At 39.3% G+C, this 14,446-nt stretch overlaps 1 protein-coding gene across 3 annotated transcripts in view; it reads right to left on the reverse strand.

Moving 5' to 3' along the window:
* The window catches only part of CRB1 (crumbs cell polarity complex component 1), a 102,908-nt gene that overhangs the window by 26,147 nt on the left and 62,315 nt on the right, over positions 1–14,446 (reverse strand). For all 3 annotated transcript variants that reach the window (XM_057429143.1, XM_057429142.1, XM_057429144.1), the window contains 4 exons: positions 9,246–10,199; positions 5,136–5,698; positions 4,584–4,749; positions 961–1,867 (listed from right to left, as the gene is read on the reverse strand). In XM_057429143.1, coding sequence (XP_057285126.1) covers positions 961–1,867; positions 4,584–4,749; positions 5,136–5,698; positions 9,246–10,199 — 2,590 coding nt within the window. The remainder of the gene's footprint in view (positions 1–960; positions 1,868–4,583; positions 4,750–5,135; positions 5,699–9,245; positions 10,200–14,446) is intronic.

Raw genomic sequence — 14,446 nt, forward strand, 5'->3', positions numbered from 1 at the left:
TAGCATACAAGATAGAGCATATCAAGCCAATATAAGGTATCTTCAAATCTCAGGATGTCTTCACTACCCCAAAAAAAAGTGAAAAAACAAAAATTGACAATTGCGTAATTATAGCCTAAAAGAATGTGGTTGGGCAGCATGAAAACAATTGTCTGTTTGCATCCATGAAGCTGCATCAGACTGGGTTTGTTAGAGTCCTTTGGAGGAAGGAGAAGGGGTTTTCCTTCTCTGAGAACAACAGGACATGCTCAGAAGGGAGATGTTTATGGTGTGCAGAGAAGGGCAATTAAAGAAGAGGCAGATCACGGAACAGCTGCAGCCTTTACAGACTTGTGTCTGAGAAGATTAGGAAACAGACATATGAGGAGTCTCAGAAGTGATGTCAATAGTGGGCTTTGTGGTGTCTGCAGTCACCAGCACTGCTGGGCTGGGAGAGCAAGCTTGGAGGAAAAGACCCACCTAACAAAGATACAGTGGGTGGAGAGAAAAACTTCTCTACAAGCCATTGTCATTTTTTTTTACCCACCAACTCCGAATTTCTCTACTTACAGTTCTAGAGATCTATTACTGTAATATAGTTTAGAGATTCAAAACCCTTAAAATCTTCATTTCTAAGAAAGATGGGACACATGTTTCTGAGCTCTGGTAGACTTGTAATCCTGTCATCAGAGTCTGTAGAACCCAGGCTGGCAGCAGAGCTGGGCAGCAGAGCTGTGCCTTGTTTCTTGTCTCCTTGCCTCATCGGTGTCTGCCTGAGCTGCCAGCTCTCCACTGCCTCAGCCCACACCTAATTGATCTGTACAGCTTTCTGTACTGCAGACTCTTTATATGTTAATTCTGCAGCCATGATTAATATATAGAGATGCGTAACATCTGTGTTTAAAATGGAGACATCAGTGATGCAATTACCCTTCAGAAGAGACCTGGCAAAATCATGCGGATGTGCTTTGTTTATAGTACCTGCAAAATTTTCCTGTGAAGTTACCAGCACACAGGCAAGAATATCCATTAATCCCATCGATGCAAGTGGCCCCATTTGCACACTGGTGGCCACGGCAGTTGTCTATGTCTTCTTCACAATTCACCCCTGTGTAACCAGGTTCACAACTGCACTCATAGGAGGAGACCCCGTCAGTGCAGTTTCCATGAATGCAGGGGTTTGAAGAGCATTCATCTATGTTGACTTCGCAATGAGTGCCAGTCCATCCTTTTGAACATATGCAGCGGTAGGAAGTATAGAACTCTTCACATATCCCCTCATGCATACAGGGATTTGAGCTGCAGACATCTACTTGCAAACAGCCAGTAAGCGCAGGATTTGCGGATATTTTGAGAAATTGCTCCTCTTGAGGTTTTTTTGTAGGGATGTCAGCATTTTCGAAGTATGAGAGATAAATGCCACTGATTTCTATGGTGCTCATACATCCTCGCAGCCCATCCAGACTGTCAAAAGCCTTGTCAGCCACATAGATGTCTGTCTCTTCTCTCAAAAAGTTGAGGCTTCCTGCAGCAGTTGTACTAGTTGCAGTGTCTTTCTTGTTGTCTATATCAATGTGCCATCTAGAGAACTGGGACAGGGGCTCTACCATAGAGACCACCACTTGATGCCATTTCCCATCACTCACAGGCAGCGAACTAGCAAGGGTCAGCTTATAAAAGCTGTTGCCGCTTTGCAATTGAAAGAGTAATTTGGAGTTGCGGATGCTGATGGTAACAAACTCTGGCTCCTTCTCTGCAAACAGCAGTATCACATCAGTGTCCCTAGTTCGAAAGCCAAATACGATACTGGTGAGGTCTCTGCTGATTTTCCCATTGCTTCTGTAAAATATCGCACTGCTTCGGCCACTGAACACTGCATTAGCAAGACCTGTGCAAAGATAATAATTGAGAAATCAGGCCAGCTTTAAACCTATATATGTGGAACAGTATCTCTTCAATGCCCCATGTTCCCTGACTTATAAGTCCTTTCAGGTTTGCTGAAAAGCAATCAAATTCCACAAGTGTATCAGTTTATCCTTGTCTGCCCCTTATGGCTATAGAAATTACAGAGCAGTGCAAGCTATACTGACATCAAAAGTGTGCTGCTTTGCATCATCTCAAGTTGTATTCTAAAGGTATAATTCTACATTAGTATTACCTTTATTTTTCTTTATTAGACAAAGAGAAGGAGATGATCATAACTGCATGCATCTCACAGCTGAGGCTGGGAGGGTATTTCAAAACAAGAAATGTCATTTTGGGTTTGTTCCCTAGTTTTGTACAGCAAGTTATTGCCCATGACAGGCCTGAATGGGGTGAACCTTTGTTCTCAATTTCTGTTTTCTTAGGTAAAGCATTAAAAAGGTTTTAAAAAAGTGTTTGATTAGATCCCAATTTACTCTCACTGGTGATGAATTTAATTGAAGTCAGTTGACAATAAGTCCCTTTAAAATCAATGTAAGAAGAGTCGTGCTTGTCACATTTAAAACCAGCTTCTCCTGCTGCGTGTGTACTGCCAGAGCTCTGCTGATGGAACAGAGCCTGGGCTGGCTGGGCTGGGAGGGCAGCAGAGTACTCAGCTTGCACTGCTGTGAGTGAAAATTGATGGGTAACATTGTGGCAGTTTTATGGATGTCTTCACAAAGGTATTTGACATCTTTCATTAGCATGGTTTCTACTAAAATGCACTAACTCGCTGGGCTGTAAATTTGCACATTCTGAGATTTACGAGGATTATCGATAAGGAGGAGGGACAGGAAGGAATGTCTTCTGTCCATTCTTCAGACAAATTTAGCTTTGTAAGATACTAGCACTGAGATAAGGTGGGTTTCTGATCTATCTGTGGGCTCAGAGATAGATCAGATGTAAATCTGGATGAAAAGAACCCCTGGGAATCACAGTAAGAAATTATTAACTGTATATCCTGATGCTGAGGCAGCAGAGGTGTAACCACACTGCCTTGTGCATCAAATGTGTGTCTTTCTCATAGCAAAAGTTTCCTCAGAGGAAACCCCACTAAAAACGAAAGTCAGAACTTTTATTTCTGATCTGTTTAATGTCTCAGAAAGCTGAGAGTTTCAAGCTCATAATTCTAAAATATTCCTATAGAACTCATTACTAAATCCTGAGTGCAGCAAGCTGTCTGGGTGTGCTTCTACTCTCAGTTGTGACACTGGGAATACAGATTTGCTATCAGTTACTGTTCCACACATCCGCTTCCTGTATTCACCTTTCTCTTATTTCTGGAGGGTGTGTTTTCCTACTGGGCTTGCTAATCATAGCCATCTAGGTTCAACTAGAGCCACAAGTGTCTGAAAAACAGCTCTTTCTCTGCCTTAATTTAAAACGGTACCCAGAGCATAACACAGCAGGCTGGCAGAGAAGTCACTGGCCAGCAAATCTCCTTGTTTTTTCATTACCCTGTGCTGTACAACAAGTCTATACTGTAGCTAAGAAAACAACTAGTTAAAAATACAGCTCTGTAGGGCAGTTCTTTTTGAATATTTATTAGGGAAACTCCCTACTATTGCCACATAAACCAGCACAAAAATCGAAACGTGATCTAACTGTACATTACCTTGATTTTAGCAAAAGGAAAAGGTTCAGATACTTTTCACTTTGCTGTATGTGCGTGTTTATGTTCTACTGTAACAGGCAATAGTAAAGTTTATGAGAGAACTTATTTGGATATTAGCATTAAAGCCGTCTATTAGAGAAGGTGCAATTATTTTAATTTCAGTTATAAATTTTAACAAGTGGTGCAATGCTGATGCTAACAATCTCAACAAAAATAGCACCCTATTGGTCTGTCAGCAAATTGTCTATGATAGAAAGCTTTTGTTGACCAACCTTCTCATTCCTAAGAGTCAGGCATTCTAACAGCTTCCACCAGACTGTGTGTGTATTTATCTTCTTCACAGCATCGTTAGGGCTCTCTTTGATAGCAAAAAGAAAAAATATTGCTTCAAAATTCTTACTTGCTTTTTAAATTCCACTCCAGGGTGGGAAGGAGAAGGAAAGTGGAAAAAGAAAGAGAAATGCAGGGTGGCTAATGTTCTTAAAGACAGCTAATGGCCATCAATTTTTACATGGTGTGCAGGTGCTTCTTAGGAAGTTACTAGTTGAATAACTGTTGGTATTAAGGTGACTTCCTTCAAAGATATTTAACATTTAAGAAAATCAAATGATGCAATGTATGTCATATAGCTTATCTTTTCAGAATGATGGACAACATTCTAAGGTTAATCCAACACTGAATATCCTCTTATCTCTTTACAGTGAAAATATGAGCGGTACACTTACACTCTGGCAACATATTGATCTATTGTACAACCTCGACAAGCTGTGCTGAATAAGTCAAAAGCAAAGGTCTTGTAAACATCAGTGTCTGTGTCAGGGGGTCTGGTTGAAAATTCTGTATTTGGTAGGGCAGACTCTTCCTGTTAATGTTACTTAGAATAGACATAATTATTATTTTCATACAGAAATAACATTTGAATGAATGAACCTTAAAGGCAATGAATTTTGAGTTTAAGGAAATGATGATGAAAATGTCTATAGTTTCTAATCTCCAAAGTTTACAGGAATAACTGAAATGTACCTACATTCAAATCCCTGGGGTACCAGCTGGCATTGTGCTTCATGAGGACAGGACCCAAGCTCACACCACTTAACTTCCTCGCATGCCTTCCCCACTGTATAAGGGGGGCACGTGCAAGTAAAGTCATCCCAGATTGAATAGCACACACCACCGTTGTGGCAAGGGTTGGACTATGGGGAAAGAGAAGAGACAACCTAAGTGTCAATAAAAGCTGGTGGACTGAACTCTAAGGTTGAGGGACTGTTTGGCAAAAGAGAGGATTCTGGTTATTTCAGACAGAAAGTGACAAAGACCAGCACTATGACAGCACAGCATGTTCAATTGGTGAAAATGGTATTTCAACCTTAAAATATTTTAATTCTCCCCTATGCAAATACATTCTGCTGCTGATAGTCATCATATGTATCATAACTTAACAAAATCTGCTCTTTCTAGCATTTCTATATACTTCCCTAAGAAGTCATTATCCTCAAATAATGTATGGGAATGTACAAAGGATTAAAGGGAATCCCCCATTTTAAACATGTGAAAGTGCTCTGAAACATGTAATTCTTACCTTGCAGAGGTTGTCAGTAGTGCAGCCTTGGGTGACATTGATAAGAGTTCGATTGGTAGCAGAATTCAGTGGATTGGTGATGGGGAAGAATTCCAGTGGCTGGTTATTCACTCTTGCATCTTGGATGCAGCCTTTGAAATACCTGCCATTTTCATCAGTTTCTTTGTTATCTGGTAGGCCTCCAATGTAAAGAATATCCTTACTTTGGATGGTTAGGAGTGGAGTAGAAATAAAGCCTAGGTATTGAGAGGACTGGAACAATTCTACCTTATTGGGTTCTATTTTTAATGTTATTAAGTAAAAGTTTCCATCATTCATAGAGTGTTTCCCGAATAACTTAGTGGAATTTAGAACTAGTACTGTGAGTTTCCCACCTTCTAAGTAGACTCTTATGTAGAGGTAAGTACTGTTTCTCAAAGCCAGTAACAAGCCAGAAGATTTGCGTGTTCGGACAAACATTGATACGTTCAACTTTTCATTCTGAGTGGCATCCTGAGTGGCATCAAGAGGAAAAGCAGCATAGCCAGAGGAGTCTTCAGATCCAAACCGGCCTGGAATGTACTCTTGAGGTTAGAGATATGGGAAAAGATTAAAAAAAAAGAGAGAAGGTAGAAAAATGAAATTGTTAGGGCTAAATGACAAGAAAGCCAATGATCAAACAGCTACTTGATAGTATTTACGTATGGTACTAAGATGTGCTGTTATTTATGGGTGAATAAAGACTTGATCCAGCTGTAAATAGCTTCTATTTCAAAATTCCTCTTGGCTTCCATGGCTGTAGCATTAAGCCCCAGTACAGGACCAGATGTTATGTTATTGGGCATATTTTTCCCCTTTATCATGCTCTGTGTAATGCTGTGTTTTCAAATGGCTAAACAAGGACAGATTTCTACAGTTTCCTGAGTTGATCCTCAGAAAGATCATTTTGAAAAGAACCTAGCTGCTTTGATCCTGTGGTGACCATGGAAGTTAATGTAATTCTGGAACTTTGTGCTATCTTTTGCACTGATTTCAATCATAGAAATAGCCCAAAGCTTCTCAGCAAAACTTTCATGTGTGAAACCTCCAAATAGGGCACCTATTTGGTGCTGCATAGGCTCCCCAGTTCTCTAACAGACTTTCTGTTGCTGGGGCTCAACACGTGCTTGCATACATTAGCTTGTATCTAGCTGTGAATCCTGCTCAGTCCTATGAGTGCTCATCATGCTGTGGTGTTGAGGGGGAAAAATGATCCAGGATTGAGTAAGCTTTATTTTTTTTCTCTCTTTTTGTGCTTATCAATTAAAATGATTAAACCAAAACCATCTGTCTCTCTCCCTTGCTCTTTATTTTCAGTAATGATTTTCAGACTTGTAAGGATACAAAATATGTAGCCAAACCCGTATTTTATTCTGATGAATCATCTCGTTAAAAGCACAACAAAGTGTTTCTATTTTTACACTTTAAGTTTCGTGATCTTGTCCTCAACATTACAGACTTCCTGCCTAAACACTTTCAAAAGCTATTTTTAATGTCTCAAATTCATAGAAAGAATAATCCAAACTTTTTCTTAAATGCTCACACAGCTAAAGAGTCAACCTCTATTGTGCAGTAAAACTCATAGAGCGAGACCTCATAGGCCAAGTTTCTGCCTGCAGCACTGCTCTTTTTATGACTACATTAAAAAACCCAGTGAAAATAAGGGACTGACTGTGAAGCCCCAACAGACCCTTAATAACCATACTGCACTACTATGCGGCGTGGTAATATTATTTAGCAACAAGAATAGATCCCTTACTTGTTCCTAAACAGACAATTTCTTAAATACATTAAATATGAAACATTCTAATTCTATGAATAAGACTACCTATACATCTACATCTTCTTGTTAAAACTCTGGTATGTAGAAATAGTTATTGGTTGAAATGAGTGTTTTGAGGCAATAAATCTCAGAGAAGTTTTATCTTCTCTGTAGGGTGTACTAGAGACCAAGACGTTTTTCTATGAGTGTAAAAAGAAAATTTCTGCTGGAATGAAGATTACACATTTGCAGTATTAGAAGGAAGCATTAATCTTCAAAAGGTATTTCATGTTTACAATGACTTTGTTACAGTTCTATTTATAAAAATACATATATATATATATATATATATACACATCATCATTCTGATCTTCTCTTTGATGAGATGGCTAGCATCACCTTGGTCAATATTAACCTCTTGGGTCACAACATCTGGATGTTGATCAAAATGAGTCAACATCTGTTTGTTATTTTGTATATGTAGAGAAAATATTGCCTCTTGTCAATTAAATACTTGGCAGCAACTTTTCTTCAAAAAGACACTAGTATTTCTTGTGTTATCCTTTACTGCAAGTCCCCCCCAACTCTGCCTTTTAAGAAACCTGCCACGGTCTTTTAAATATGGCATATATCTAGACCCTATGTATCAAAATGGCATGGTGCCATGATTTGCAAGGAATACTGTGGTCAGCAGGAAAAAAAAAAAAAAGCATGCTTTCTAATCATTCTCAACAGTTCTAATGCCAGTATAAGCCTCTCCTGGCCCTGACTGGTTTTAATTTTGCTTCATGTAAGGAGGCAAACATATTTACCAGATGTTGTCCTATGCTCCAAAGTTGCCTTCCAAATCTTAGGATAAATTACAGCTAGACTTCAAAGAAGTCTGTTACAATTACCTCTCAGACTTTGTCATTTTGCAATAAAACCAAGAAGAAAAACTATTGAAAAGTATTGATAACTATTACAAAATGAAATTGCATTTAAACATTTTGAAATGTATTTCAAGCTACAGCTTTCTGCAGCAATGTATTCAATAAACCCCTAAGGCCAGTCATTCAGATGATGTAAATCAATGTATCTTCACTGGCGACAGAGCAGCCATGCCGATTTACACCAGTTTATGGGTGTATGGATTAGAATGGATCTGTCCATTCTAATCTGACCATGGCTCTGCTGTTGCACTTTATTTTTTTCAGTCCACTTGGCAAATATGTATACACAAATATATGTAAGTATGCATATTTGTGTGCATGCATGCACTTCTCCTTCCCAAAACATTGTTATGATAGACCATGTGTGCATGGTTAGCAAGGGGGCAGAGAGGGAAGCAGAGGCAAGGATGCTGTGTGCAAGACTTATTCCTGTGCAGTTTTCTTCAACAAAACTGCTTGTTTGAAATCCCTAAAACTTATGCTGGGCAAGTATTGCAGAGTCCACCCCAAAATGCTCCTTAGGGATGATGTACTTACAGCTCCAGAGGGTTTCACACAACAGATGCAGTATAGCAGGGAACTAGGCAGGGACCTCCTGTTGTCCTTCCAATTTGACTCAACCTGCACTTGGAAAGATCATTTGTAGCAGGGAAAATGCTAAGGGCATCTGCAGCTTTTGTATTCCTGCCTGTCACTGCCAAAGATGCTGTTTGCTGAGATGTGCTCTTTCATTTGCTGAGACATGAGCAGGTTTTCCGCTGGTCACCAAGCAGCTATCTGGTAATGGCTGCCTTCGTTAGTGATTCTTCAGAGCTGCCTTGGGAATGGCTGAAAGATGAATGGGCCCTGTTTGCAGTCTCTGAAGCCCTGCCTTCTCCTTGGGCTAATCAGATTAAGTTAATAGTATAATCTCTTTCATTTTTTTTTTAAATTGGAATCTCTCTTTTTTTTAACTTGCAGTGCTTCTGCTTGCCTTTCATTACCTTAAATGAGTTTCTTTATAAAAGCCTAGAGAGCTCAAGGATAAAATTTGCAAAGAATGCTTTGAAAGTAAGACTTAAACTCCAAGTGACTTAGTTGCTTTCTAAATTATACTTGGGGTGCATAACCTATGGCGAACTACAGTTTTCCAGTTCATGCCGCGCTAAGAGCTCTAAGAAGATTTTAAAGCTGGATGAGTGGAATCCACCAGTTTAGCCTGACTTTTTTTGTCAGGCTGAAAAGTAACTAGAAAATACTGAAGGTGTGCTACTACTAACCTCTTGCACTTGCTTACCAGCTGACATCAAGCTCCAGAAATCCTAAGGGTTGTGCTGTTTCGTCACCATGGTAACAGGATCGTTTATAATAACTTTTCCAGTAACCATTAGAACACAAATGCCCACAGCATTTCCTTACCTGTTGCGCAGCTCGGCCCCGTGTACGGCCGGTAGCAATCGCAATGGTAGCTCAGCCACAGGTTGGTACAGCGTCCCCTGTTCTGACAAGGGTGGGTTTCACACCAGTCCTTTTTAGTACATCCTGTCCCGACATTTAAAGATGATTCAGGTGATACATTCTCTGGTGTAATAACATTCAAGTCTATTTCAATGTCCTGAAGACAGCCTACAAATGAAGGGGCAGAATGTATATTATAGATGTTAAGTAGAGAGTTGCCGCTAATGTTCCCCACTGGTAAGCTGCCCAAAAACGTGCTCTGAAATGCAAGCATCATGTGATCGTTATCTATCACAGCAGACGTTTTACTGAGACACGATTCTACACAAGAGCTGTCAAGCAAATTAAGAGTAATAGCTCTTGCCAAGGTTACCTCCACCGAATGCCATTCTCCATCACTGACATTATGTGAAATATGCAAAAGAGCCTGTGGCTTGTTATTGACTTGCACAGATAAGTGTAAGTAGCCGTTCAGTAACTCCAGCTTTGCAAATGTATTTTTCTCCCCTCGGTAAAACAGAAAAGCTGTAGGTTGCACAGTTTGAAACCTCAGGTTTATATTATAGAAAAATTCCTTTTTAGGGTTCAGGGGATTCTTCAACAAAAGAAAACTGTTTCCATGAAAAGAAAATGTGGTTACAGTTTCACAGTGTATTCCAGTATACCCAGGTGAACATATGCAGCTGAATCCGTGTTGGCCATTTTTTAAATGTGGGATACATATTCCATTGTTTTGGCATTGCTGATCAGTACAGCCATGGAGAACTTCTGTACAATTCCAGCCTCCATAATAAATCCCTTCTTTGTCAGCAGGTGGGCAATGGCAAGTGTAATTTCCAGGGAAATTCTCACAGATTCCACCATTTTGGCAAGGGTTCATGTAACATTCGTTGATATCTTCATCACAGTGAGTACCTGAAGAACAAACAAGGAATTAGACATTTTGAGTTGGATAATTGGAGACCCAAATGGTATTTTTTAATAACATCTGTTTCCTTGAATTATCTTTAATTAAAAGGGAACGCCTTGATAAATGGAAGATTGACTCGCAAGCCTATATTATGTTAAATATAAAAATGCCATTCACATGCCATAGTTTTCTTGTGCACAGTATTATATAAACACAGCTACAGGTTGAGTGGAGAAGAGATTCAGAGCAGCCCTGCGGAGAAGGACTTGGGGGTGTTGGTCAATGAGAAACTTAACATGAGCCAGCTTCACTGTGCTCTCACAGCCCAGAAAGCCAACCGTATCCTGGGCTGCATCAAAAGGTGTGTGACCAGCAGGTCGAAGGAGGTGATCCTGCCCCTCTACTCTGCTTTTGTGAGACCTCACCTGGAGTATTGTGTGCAGTTCTGGTGTCCTCAACATAAAAAGGACATGGAACTGTTGGAACAAGTCCAGAGAAGGGCCACGAGGATGATCAGGGGACTGGAGCACCTCCTGTATGAAGACAGGCTGAGGAAGTTGGAGCTGTTCAGCCTGGAGGAGAGAAGGCTGAGTGGAGACCTCATTGCAACCTTCCAGTGTCTGAAAGGGGGCCTATAGGGATGCTGGGGACTCTTCATTAAGAACTGTAGTTATAGGAGAAGGGGTAACGGGTTAAAACTTAAACGGGGGAGGTTTAGATTGGATATAAGGAAGAAATTCAGTAAGTAAGGGTGGTAAGGCACTGGAATGAGTTGCCCAGGGAAGTTCTGTGTGCTCCATCCCTGGCGGTGTCCAAGGCCAGGTTGGACGAAGCCTTGGGTGGCATGGTTTAGTGTGAGGTGTCCCTGCCCATGGCAGGGGGGTTGAAACTTGATGATCTTAAAGTCCTTTCCAACTCTAATTATTCTATAATCCTATGATCTGTGAGAAACTGTTGGAGGGGTTTGAACCAGTATGTCCCAGCAGAATACTCCTGGTACCATGTATCTACAGTGGAACTTTCTTTACCTTTCCTAGATACAAAATATAAAGCAAGAAAAGGTGAAATGAATATTTTCTCAAATATCTCAGAGCTTGTTGATGAGAACACTTCCATCAGATGTGGGCAATACATACTCATATTTCCTCCTCATCCATATAACACTTGGCCTCTGGTATATTGGGTAAAAGGAGCGCTCCTCATCCCAACTTCACTGTAATTCAATAGGTGTGTCCAAGGTATGTCTCCTGGATCAGACTTCGCAAAGGGAAAAAAATCTGTTCCTCCTGCAAAACTAACCTGTTTATCCCTCTGCACTGTTTTTCATCTATAAAGTGGTAATTATAATACCTTCTCCCTTGAGCAATCAAGTGACCGATACGTATGCAATGGATCAGGGAAAATCTGTTTCTTATCTTCTTTGGAAGCAGTTAAAATACCCAAATACTTTTTTGAAAACTCATGCTAAGTGCAGCTCCTAATATTTCCATTTTCCTTCATAGTTATTCTAGAGAAAATAAGAAGTAATTTGCAGTCAGTTTTCAAACTAATATCATCAGCACAAAGTAGTTAATAGGCATAATTATGCAGTGCATCTACCTTTATATGCAAATTTGCATTGAGCATTTTTACAGCAAAACACAAGCATTTTTCATAGAAAATTACAGAGCAGCATTCAGCCACAATGAATTGCTTCCAATGGTAGATAAACATAGTTACTCAGGCTAATTCCTTGCCTGTTGACTTTATTCAATCACAGTCATAAGTAGACCCACCTTGGAGAGGAGTAAGTTACAGGAGAGCCAGAAGGGAACTGAGAATTGGTTGAGATTTGTTTAGAAGATTAGCTAGAGTGAAGTGGTCATAGCATATATATAAAAGGCTCTCTTTGCAGTAGTGCTCCTCACTTATGAGTTTTCAATTATAGAATACAGTTTTCACTTGAAGCTTCAGATTATCAAACACACTAGTGCTCTCTCCCTGGTCTGGCAGCGAGGTTTTACAGCAGCAGTCTTTCCCTGGTTTCCAGCCAGGCTCATACTTACTGCAGTGTGAGATGTCTATGTATACCATAATACGTAGTGGCATCTGGCAGAAATATGACTCATTGGGACTGACTTTCTGAAACTGAAGTGTACTTCCCAAACCATTACTGACTGGGGGCCAGGATGATGTCTGCTTTGCCCAGTTTGTTTCAATTTCTGTGCTAGTGACTTGCCCTGCTTTTGCTGTTCTAGTATATGAAAAGTGAAGTTACCGCGAGCTGTTTCCTTTTTTGGTCAATGTTTTAGTACATCTCATGCCTGACATTGCTCCCTTCCCTGCCTGGACATTGAGAACAATGTGTCCATAGGTCTTGTATACAACTCAGTCTCACTGGGACAGCTGTAGAAATGCAGGTGTCTTGGGGGTTTTCTGTCAGAGACAACAGTGCAGCGTGGAAGCAGTAGGATGAGGGATGTACTTAGCCTTGTTATAGGGCTATGGAGTGCTCAGAGCATGATTAAGGATTTATAGTCTGGGAGCCCTTGTAAAACCTTTCATAGTTGAAGTCAGCAGAGTGAATGGCTGGATACTTAGTCATTGCATTTTCAGTAATGCATGACAACTCTTGGGTATATTAGTCTGTTATCCCATGGCACCTGCAAGGCATCATCTTTGCCTTGTAGCTTGTGGCCTGGGTCACACCCTGAAATAAAGACTGTCTCTGGAAAGGGTGACATAGATGCATAAATTGAAACCAACTTTACTATAATATTTCGTGTCTGTGTTGTTTTCTACTTTACCAAATTAGATATAAAGTTAATGAAATAATTTCAGGAGAATGCTAAACTTCTTTGGAAATCATATATGTTTTAACTTTTAAATTTAGATAACACATCTGAAAAAAAATATGTCAATATATAACAAAGAAATAAAATTAATTTTATGAGGAGGTACACATATTATAAAGGTATTCCTTATTTATGGAAAACAAATAACATTAGTTTTTAAATGCAAAGTGGCTACCATAGAGATGCTTAAGTAATTCAGTGTCTGCGTACAATGCTTATTTATTTAAGTAATTATATTAATAATATGTTGCAAAATAATTCTTTTGCAGGTTTTTGTATATATATACATAAACATGTATATACATACATCTATATGCTTACAACTTCACAAGATTAGCACAAACATAAATATAGGTCACACCAAAAAATGAATAATAAGCCATTTTTTCATGTCAAGAATACATAAATCAGCTGTTCTTACAAGCAGCATTGATATTGCTTGTTATCTGCCAGTTATTATACAAGCAAAGACCACTGTCACTCAAGATAAAAGCACTCTAGATAAAAGGATTAACCAATATTTATAGAACTGTACAAGCAGTTCAAATAGCTCAGGTTGGAGGAGAAGTTTAGAATGTAAGAAAAATAGTCTCTAAAGATGTAAGACATACCAAAAGCAAGCACAGGGGGAACTACTGTTTTCTTTTCAGCGGTTATATGAATTAACTCAGCGAAACATGTTTGTATTTTTAAAGTAAAAGGTAAAGTAAAATCATTCAACCTTTTCTCTTCTAAATATATTACACACCCACCTGAAATTTATCATGTTTTTATAGATAATGATTACTTTTTCCTCCTGTGAAGTTTTATTCAAAACAGAGATGAAACAGCTCCTTTACCTCAGTTTGATAACGCCATGCATGTCTTCTTTTTTAACCTGCACATTATTAATATTGGGTAGCTATTTTCTAGTTAGCCTTTTAATTAAACCGTTTCAAACTTAGCAGCAAAAGTTTCCCGCAGAAGAGGGATGACAAACGCTTCTTTCAATTCTGCTGAATGCCACTAGTTTTTGTTTTGATTAAAAATTATAAAAGTATTATCCAAATTAGACTTTTGATACACCTTTTGGTCAGAAATTTGTTTACAGCCTTCTACCTTTCTAGTTCCTAGACAGGACATAAATATCAGGCAAATACAAACAAGCAGTCTACATAGATACTACATGTTCAGTACATTCTAAAGGCACACATAATTTCACAAAAAGAAAGTATTTACCTGTAAACATTGTCATTAAAATGATGTAAACCTGTATCCTAGTTGCAACCATCTTTTTCCAGAGAAAAAGATCATTTAGCACTTTAGCAGTCCACAAAGTAAGTTTCTGTAAAATTCAAAACAGTTCCCAGTATAACAGCTTCCTTTCCAGGATTAGCTTGCTCCACTTCTGTACCTGCTGATGTAGTCTGATGGTGTAT

The sequence above is a fragment of the Pezoporus wallicus genome, unplaced genomic scaffold (assembly GCF_028554395.1).
Source record: "Pezoporus wallicus isolate ANWC-B61680 ecotype Strahan unplaced genomic scaffold, APGP_CSIRO_Pwel_v1 contig_593, whole genome shotgun sequence".
In the NCBI taxonomy this organism is placed as follows: domain Eukaryota; kingdom Metazoa; phylum Chordata; class Aves; order Psittaciformes; family Psittacidae; genus Pezoporus; species Pezoporus wallicus.